The sequence below is a fragment of the Mauremys mutica genome, chromosome 24 (assembly GCF_020497125.1).
Source record: "Mauremys mutica isolate MM-2020 ecotype Southern chromosome 24, ASM2049712v1, whole genome shotgun sequence".
In the NCBI taxonomy this organism is placed as follows: domain Eukaryota; kingdom Metazoa; phylum Chordata; order Testudines; family Geoemydidae; genus Mauremys; species Mauremys mutica.
This window is the reverse complement of record NC_059095.1, coordinates 9,141,275-9,150,191: the sequence shown is the minus strand read 5'-3', so window position 1 is coordinate 9,150,191 and position 8,917 is coordinate 9,141,275. Positions and strand designations below refer to the sequence as shown.

Here is an 8,917-nt window from a genome sequence, read left to right as displayed (position 1 = left end):
TCTGTGTCTGCTCTGAATATTGATCTTGGTAAAACTTTTAATAGGAGATCTGCAAAGGAGGGGGAAAAATGGGGGATCTATGGGGGGTTAGCATCCTTGCAGGGGATGGATAAGTACTTAATTATCTACCTTTCAGGGCTATAGCAAAGTTGAAATCACTAGTTTGCAACCGAGGATTCTGCATTGTTTTACAAAGTGCTTTCTACAGCCTGGTTAACACTTCAAAATTAACTTGCGTGAGCTACATTGCTCAGTGGTCTGACAAATTCACACCCCAGAATACTGTACCCTTGGTATAGGTGCAGCCAGGCCCATGGAAGAATTCTGTCAATCTAGCTCCTGCCACTCAGGAAGGTGGATTACCTACCTCAATAGAAGAACCTCTTCTATGGCAGAAGGAAGTGTCAACCCTATGGTGCTACAGCAGCGTAGGGTAGATAGAACCTATTTGCACAATAGTTCTTTGCCCATAACAATGTGGTTTCTCCAGGGAATTCTAACGTGGCTGCCTAATGTAATGGCATCCCTGGCTGGGAACACCAGCGGGGATCAAACCAGGTTGCCTGTACTGTGAGCCTCCACTACTTATGTGCTGAGGAAAAGTTCATTAACTCAGCAGTTCTTAACCTTTCCAGATGACTGTCCCCCTTTCAGGAGCCTGGTTTGTCTTGTGTACCCCAAGTTTTACCTCCCTTAAAAATAGGGTGACCAGACAGCAAATGTGAAAAATTAGGAGGGGGATGGTGGGGTAATAGGAGCCTATATAAGAAAAAGACCCTAAAATCAGGACTGTCCCTATAAAATTGGAACATCTGGTCACCCTACTTAAAAATGATAACAGGGCCCCTGGAACAATTTGTAGTGTGAGGGTGCTGAGAGCCATTGAACCAAACTATAAATCCTCTATATAATGGAAACCACTTCAAGCCAGGGGGTGCTGCTGCAACCCCTAGTTCTATGAATGATCGTGTCACCTCCTGCCTCAGTGAGGCCCCAGGCTCCTAGGGGCTGATCAAACATAGTGAGAGACAGTCCCCGCCTTACAGAGTTTACAGTCCAAACAAGACAAATAGTAGTAAAATGGAGCCTCTGCTAGAACAGATACAACTACATTGAATGAAGGTGTTTACAAACCCACCCTCTGAGTGCAGAAGCCAGGGTGCATGAAACGAAAAAAAAAAGTCAATAATTATTTCATTAACAACGTGGTAAATAACAAAAAGGTACCTTTGGAGGGAAAAAACAGAGCTGCATCTGTTTCACAGCCTGCAACTTGGAAAGAATTTCCCACTTTCAAAATGGTTTGTGAATTAATGTCGTGAGCCCCCCTACGATGAACGTGACAGTAATTGGATTTGCTGTATTTGATGCATATCATACAAAGGTACCTATTTCAGGGGCGGCTGTAGCAGAGCCGGAGAGGGATAAAGAAGCAGAGGCCACCTGAAATGTAATTTTGGGAACAGGTTTGAAAACAAGTGATTTTATTGTAGTACACAGTTTTATCTGTCAACATAAAGCACCTCTGCAGGGTCCTAGGTACTTGTAAAGCAAAGCTGTATAACGTACATACGGCTACATAAATAATCTTCACATAAACACTTGCCCACTGACCCCGTCTTTTGAAATATAAATCACCCAGTTCACTGAACTTCCACAACTTAATCGGCTCCTCCATCCGACCAACCCTTATCGCTGAACGTGCCCCTTTGAGGAAAAGCTTGGGCACTAGATGAGGCTTGTGTTTGCTCTGGAGCTCATCCGTTCTGCGCTGTTTTGGAACAAAGGAGGAGTAGTGAGTATCTGTATCTAGGCTCCCTAGATGGAAGATGCCCCCTGCCACCGGCTTAAGCTGGGGGCGCTGCTGGCTTCTGGGCCCCTGCAAATTGCAGCTGTGATGGCATAGCATGGAGACGTTAGGAGCAGGAACGTCCCAAGCTGTTCAGGACTTTATGGATCAAAACTCCTGCTATCAGTCCCACCTAGAAACCAATCAGGAGCCTGCACTGGCTTCTGAGCGGCGATGTAACAAGGTGTCTGCGTGAAGCAGTACTCTAGGAAGGAAGGAACATCAGACCTGTGATCCATCTAGTCCACTATCCTGTCTCCAACAAGGGCTAGTTCCAGATGCTTCAGAGGAAGGTGCCAGTGAACCCCTTGGAAGTGGACTGGTTCCCTTAATCTCAGAGGATGGCCCATTGAAACAGGCTCTCACCAAGTGAAGGAACAGTCTGCCCGTGACAAGGACGTAACCTCCACCTGCCCTATGAGGGCCAGTTCGTGGCCTGCTCTAGGTGAGAGCCAGAAAATGGCTGGGTCTGCCCCCAGGTTGTCATGGCGGCCCTGAGGTACTGAACTAACCCCCACGGGTCATCATTTGCATGGCCAGCGAAGTCATCCAGGACAATGATCCTCATTGGCTCCAACACCGCAGCAGAGGGAAGCTGGATCACCCCTGCCAGGTTCGGCACTGGTGTGATCTATGCACCAGGCCATCACAGCATTCACACAGTAAACGCACGATCGGTTGCACCCCAGACCCAGCTAGCAAGAAACAGGACGCAAGCTCGGGCAGAGGCACCTGCTGCCACCTGCAGACTCTCCCCACAGCCTCCAGGCAGTAGTAGGGTGACCAGATAGCAAGTGTGAAAAATCGGGACAAGGGTGGGGGGTAATTGGCACCTATATAAGACAAAGCCCCAAATATCAGGACTGTCCCTATAAAATCGGGACATCTGGTCACCCTAGGCAGTAGCGGCAGCAGCAGCCTTCATCTTCTCAACTACCTCTGCTGGGTCCCCTCCCCACTGCACACACCAGGCACTGCCGCCCAAGGACCTGGGGCCTCGTGTGCCCAGGGCCCCTGATGTGACCAGTTACATCCCGACTGTGGGGCACGTGGGTGAAGGGGAGTCACAGAGGAGGAGATCCCAGGGGTGGGCATAGAGGAGCTGCTGGGAGCTAATTCACACCCTGAGCCGTCCCTACTCGGCTCCTCTAAACGTCGTTCGAAGGGAGCCCTATAATCGTTACAGAGTCCAATCATCATGCACTCTGAGACCATGCAACCTGGTGCTCCATTGCCATGAACCCACGGTTCCACTTGCTGGATCCACACTCCCACTCTAGCTCGGGTTAGAACCCCACAGCTGGCAACCCACTGCCATGCACCCCGGGCTGGGCAGGCCTGCGGGGTTCCGTGCTTTCACTGAGGGCCTCCTTTCCCACTGCCCAGCACCTTGGATGGTCCAAGGGAGGGTGTCCAGTGGGGTGTCTACTCTGAGCATCCTGAGCCGTACTTGACACACCCACTTTGCAGGCTCTTAAGGCGCCCACAGCTGGAATAAATCCCCCTATTTGCCAGTTTTTGTTGAAACCGGCTTTCTTAGAAGAAGGAAAACCAGTTAATTTCCCCAGGGACTTTCTGCACCTCTGGGAATCAGCCCTCAACGCACCCCTGAAAGGCAGTTACGGTAACAGTCTGAATTAGTCGTGCACAGATAGATCTGTATTAGAAGAGACCTGCAACTCATTGACCAACTGTAATATCTGGGAATGATGAGTGACTGACGTTGGCCTCAATCTGGAGGGTTTAATCACCCTTGCAGACACATGGCCCGTTTTCATCTCCTTCCCCTCTGTTGCAGCATGTGGGACACACTTAGAACCTTCTCTTAAATGCGGGCACAGATTGGGTTTCTGGCTAGATCGCTTTTAATAGAATAATAGTAGGATGGTTCATTAGGCTCAGTCGTTAACTGCAACCCCCCAGCCCTACTCCAGCCCAGTTTTGCTTCCGTACAGCTGCTCCAATAGTGCTAGTCAGATGCCTGTCGCCGGGCATTCCTGCCTGTCCGATGTGCTGCTCTCCTCTGCAGAGGTAGGTTTATTTTTGCTGTCTGGCTGCTTTCGTTTCTTTATTGATGCGCTGCTGAGCTTCTCTTTTCCTTGGGGCTCTTGCCTGGGGTCCTGGAGCGACCCACTGTTTTGGGGCGGCTGCAGCACCCGCTCCAAATCCCACTTGGGGTCCTCATTGAAAGTTTTGAGGTCATAGAAATAATCCATGCTGGCCACCGTATTTAGGATCTCGGGCACGCTGTAGTCAAAAGACAGCAGCTCATCCGGCAGATTGAGGGACCGTATGTCGCTGGACGAGTCGTCACACGGGAAGCAGCAATCCTTGCTTTCGCTCTCGCTGGACGTGAGGGTGCGGCTCAGGTTGTCTCTGGAACCCTCCAAGTCCGAGTTAGCTGGAGAGCAATCAAACAGCTTCATGGCATCTTCCAACAAAACGTTCTCAGGCAGATCGAAGGGCTCCTCTGCGTCCAGCACTTCGCTGTCTTCAGCTACGAGGCTGTCCTGCAGAGGACATGACGCTGCCTCCGCCATCACCTGTGCGTTTGCAACACTGGGACTGGAAAGAGGGTTTTGATCTTCGATGCAAATGTCTGGGATCTGTGTATTCACTAGGAGGTTCTGGCTCATGTCATTTTCTTTGAGTTCTTCCCCTTCCACCTGGAAACTATCAAACCCTTGAAACTCTGGGTTGTGGGGATTTGGCCTATCCTTAAGGTGGCAGTAGGTGCTTATCTGGAGGCTCTGCTCATTCTGGCTGAGTCCAGGCAGCGATACGAGGAGCTGGGGCAGTTTGTTGTCATTGTTCTGACCATCTTCCTGCGGCTGAGGCATCTCAAGAAACTGAGAGTCGTGGAGTGGGTTAGGGACCAAATTCCCTTGTTCCGTCCCACTGGCGGGGCCCTCCTGATTGAAATAAGGCATGATGTATTGGGGGTTGCTTGGGATCGGGTGGTAAGGTGAGTAGGGGACAGTCTGGACAGGACTCTTGAGGTATCTGTGGGTGTCCAGAAGGTAAGCGCTTGGTGAACTTGAGCCACCCGTGAGTTTATAAACTGACGGTTGCACGAAATTGGTCATTGCCCATTCTATGCGATATATCCGGGGATCGAAAAAGCACCCACAAGGTGCCATCTGGAAACCTGGGCAACGGAGATAAAAATGTCATTCGTGGGGACCCCGGAGCCGACGAGTAAATAAATCCTCTGGGAGCGCGTGACTCACCCCCCAGCCAAGACCCGCCAAAGGCCAGATCCTCAGCTGGTATAAATTGGTGGTGTAGTTACGTTGACTTCAATGGGGCTGAGCCAGTGTACACCAGCTAAGGGTCCGGCACAAAGGATCAAGGTTCTGCTGTGGCCCACGTAGGAGCGTAAATTACACATCTGGGTACACATCTGGTCCGAAACCGGTGCAAGTGGAAAAATAGCATCACTTGCACAGATCTGGGGCAAATCTGGAGTCAGAGGGTGCAGCTCCCATGGAATCTCAGGGTCCAAGTGAACAGTGTAAGTTACATGTTTGGTGTAAACGGATCACAATGCAGGTGCCGTTGACATCACAGGGTGTGTCTAGGCTACCGGCCCAACCCTGTAGTGTAGACACAGCCTACACTGCTAGATTGGGATTTTCCATGGGTGTAGGAACACCCCCACCCTGAATGATGGTAGTGTTCCTCCATCGAAGTAGCTGCATCTCCACTGGGGGTTCGGTCGGCACTGCCATGTTCGTTAGGGATATATTTTTTCACACCTCTGACTGATATAGAATCATAGAATCTCAGGGTTGGAAGGGACCTCAGGAGGTATCTAGTCCAACCCCCTGGTCAAACCAGGACCAATCCCCAGACAGAATTTTACCCCAGTTCCCTAAATGGCCCCCTTGGGGATTGAACTCACAACCCTGGGTTTAGCAGGCCAATGCTAAACCACTGAGCTACCCCTCTCCCAAAACTGTTGTGACCTAACTTTTCCATGTTGACTAAGCCGCAGTGTAGCTTGCACTGATTTACTATTCAGATGGTGTGTGTGCAAAATGAGGGGCGCTTACACGCCAGGGAGGGAGTGTAAGGAAGAGCATCCGACAGGAGAGTGGAAGGGAAAGCAGACCTTCTCGCCGGATACCAGGCAGCTGACTGCCTAGCACCCTTTGTTATCCTTTACAGATGAGATTTGCAAAGGGTGAATGTCCACACCAGCCCCTGAAGGGGTTAAGGTGGCTAAATGGGCCAATTAACTGCCTAGGCGGCACCTGGAGGAGGAGCCAGGGAGCCATGAGGACTAATTGAAAGCTGAAGCTCACCTGAGCAGAACAGCCAGGGCTTGTATAAAGTCAGACAGCTGGAGGCCGAATGGGGCTACAGGGAGGAGGTTTGCAGTCACTCCCCCTGAGACTAGGGAGAGAAGGGTGCTAGGCTTGTAGGGAAGGACGTGCCTGGAGGAGGGTGGAGAAAGAGGTGGATAGAGGCAACATAGGAAGCAGTCCAGGGAAACCGCAGCAAGGTGTGGGACTGTACAGACCTTAGCGGCTGGGTGTAGGGTCCCCAGGCTGGAACCCAGAGAACAGGGCGGGCCTGGGTTCCCCTACCAGCCAGGGGGGAAGTGGCACCGTTGAGGCAGTGAACTGGAAGACTGCCTGGGACAGAGAGACATTGGCATGTACCCGCAGAAAGGGAGAACCAAGCCAACACGAGGGAGCAGTCGAGTCCTGAGAGAGAGTCGGAGTGAGCATCTGCAGGAAGAGGCATCAGATGGGCAGAGCTAATCCTCCTCTATGGCCACAAGGAGGTGCTGCGGTGGTGAGTAGCGCACCCCTGAACAGTGCCCAGGTCTTATGAAAATTCCAGTCGTCTTAATTCTTATGTCTTTAAATCTTATGTGTCCTCAACATACCTGCAGGGGGTCCAGTGAAAACGTCTTTCTCTTGACTTGGGGGATGGTACAGGTTGGATGGTCCTGAAATAGCAACACAGAAAAGTCACAAGGCCCCATTATGAAACGATGCTTTATTTGATGAACATTTTGAAAGGGTGTAAAATTATTAGCTTCAAAGGATTAAAGAAAATTGGAAGAGAGTGAAAAGGAGAGAACCCAGCAGTAGATTTCCTGAAGAGAATACCCAGGACTCATGAATCTGAGGGGGAGAATTTAAAAGAGGAGTAGGCAGCAGAACAGAGCATTAGTTCTTTTACCTACCTGATGCAGGGTTATCTGGAAGGACAAAGGTTTGAAGTGGCCGGTTTGACTGGCTCTCCGATTGATCTAAGGGTCTGGGACCATAGGCATCATGTTGCTGGTAGAACGGTTTTGGTTGCTGCATAATTGCTGTGTCAGTCTGAAGGACAGACAGGTTACACGACTGCTCTTTGGATGTATCTAGGAGAATTGGCTCCAGTGTTGCCACGGCTGAGAAGTTCTGTTTTGGTGGTTACTCAGGAAAGAATTCCAGGTAACAACTGAGGTTCTAAGTCCCTTAAAAGTGCTGAGATAGGTTACTCCAAAGGTAATGACTATCTGAGTTTAAGGTAGGAATTAAAAAAAAAAAAAATCAAGCCGTAAAAGTTAGATCCTGGGATTGCCTTGTCTGGGGAGAATGGGTGGTGTTGCCATGAGATGTTTCAACAAGGGTTGAAGTGTGACCTATAGGACATGGAGTTCTTGCAAGATGAGAACTGGTGCCTCATCTTTAATGTGGCGCATGCAAAGCGCCATCTCTTGCAGCTGAGCATAAAACGAATGTGTTGCTGCTTCATTTAATCCTTCAACACCTCAGCTAGTTCATCAGGTAAATCTCTGCTCCGTTTTCTCTCCCAGGCTCATCCGCATGTGCACTCCCCCATGCACTCTCTAGCGTCTCTCTCAGCTGTATCTGGCACAAACTTGCATTTTCCCATGGAACTTCCTGCACACATTCCCAGGAAGTGCAGGACACCAAAGGGGTTGGTGGGTGCTAACGATCCTCCATGCTCGCCGAGAGCTCATCTCCAGGGGTGGGATAGTAGCCCGTGTAGATCGCCCCTGCCCTGGGAGGGAGCACAGGCCAAAATGGGCTTAAGCCGTCTCTGAACGAATGCGCCGTAGCGGCCATCTTAGCTCCTTTGCTTTGTCCAAGGCAGCAGGCAAGAGCTTCCTTCCTGGTTGAGGCCACTCGGCGAAGTGCGCAGTGAGATCAGTGGGCCTGACACTAAATACCAAGGGTGTGGTTCTCTGTTCACTTACTCCGATGCACCCACTGCAGTCCATGGCGTTGTCTTCATGTGAGTAGATGGAGAAACCCACCCCCCTGCCCCGAGTGCTCAGCATTGCTCTGTCTGAAGTCCAGCAGGCAGGTGGCTCTGCTGTGTTGAGCTGGGAGCTTCCTCACATCCCGGGCCCTCCGGGAGACCTGGCTCACGCCAATATCCCAGAGGCCTGTGACATCACAAGGGCTCTGTGTATTCTACGGATGGAACTGAACGACTGCGGGGAGGATCCTTGCAAGGCTGGGAGATGGTGGCCTGACTGGCCAGGGTGAGAGGAGACGTTGGCATAGGAGGAGGATGTAATATTATTACCTTTGTCTTCAGGGAGTTTTTATGGTGATGTCTCACACACCACACAACAAAACCTTCTAGCAGCAGTTCCAGCTTCCTGTGTATTTTCCACAGATAATCACTCTTATGAACTCTAAGGAGTCCGGTGGCACCTTAAAGACTAACAGATTTATTTGGGCATAAGATGCATCTGAAGTGAGGTGTTTTACACACGAAAGCTTATGCCCAAATAAATCTGTTAGTCTTTAAGGTGCCACCGGATTCTTTGTTGTTTTTGTGGATACAGACTAACACGGCTACCCCCTGATCATATGAACTCTGCTGCAAATATTCTTAAATGTGTACTCCTACTTTATCCAGCTAGTCTTAGATAGATCAGATGGCCTGCCACCACACAGCATAGAGGTCTGTCCCCTTCACGGGGGCAGCTTGGCTTCACTCCCACTGACTGCAATGGGAGAGAGAGTGATCACCTTAACTTAAGGCAACTTCTGGTCTCCCTCCACCGAGAGCAAGGTGAGTTCTCTAAAG

The 8,917-nt window shown here is 50.5% G+C and overlaps 1 protein-coding gene across 1 annotated transcript; it reads right to left on the bottom strand.

Moving 5' to 3' along the window:
* Positions 1 to 3,651: 3,651 nt before the first annotated feature.
* PRR22 (proline rich 22) lies at positions 3,652 to 7,954 on the bottom strand. The gene is made up of 3 exons (XM_044998953.1): positions 7,050 to 7,954; positions 6,747 to 6,809; positions 3,652 to 4,997 (listed from the first exon to the last, which is right to left on the bottom strand). The coding sequence occupies exons 1-3, from the start codon at positions 7,171 to 7,173 to the stop codon at positions 3,823 to 3,825; spliced, it is 1,362 nt and encodes a 453-aa protein (XP_044854888.1). The 5' UTR covers positions 7,174 to 7,954; the 3' UTR covers positions 3,652 to 3,822.
* Between the last annotated feature and the right edge of the window lie 963 nt (positions 7,955 to 8,917).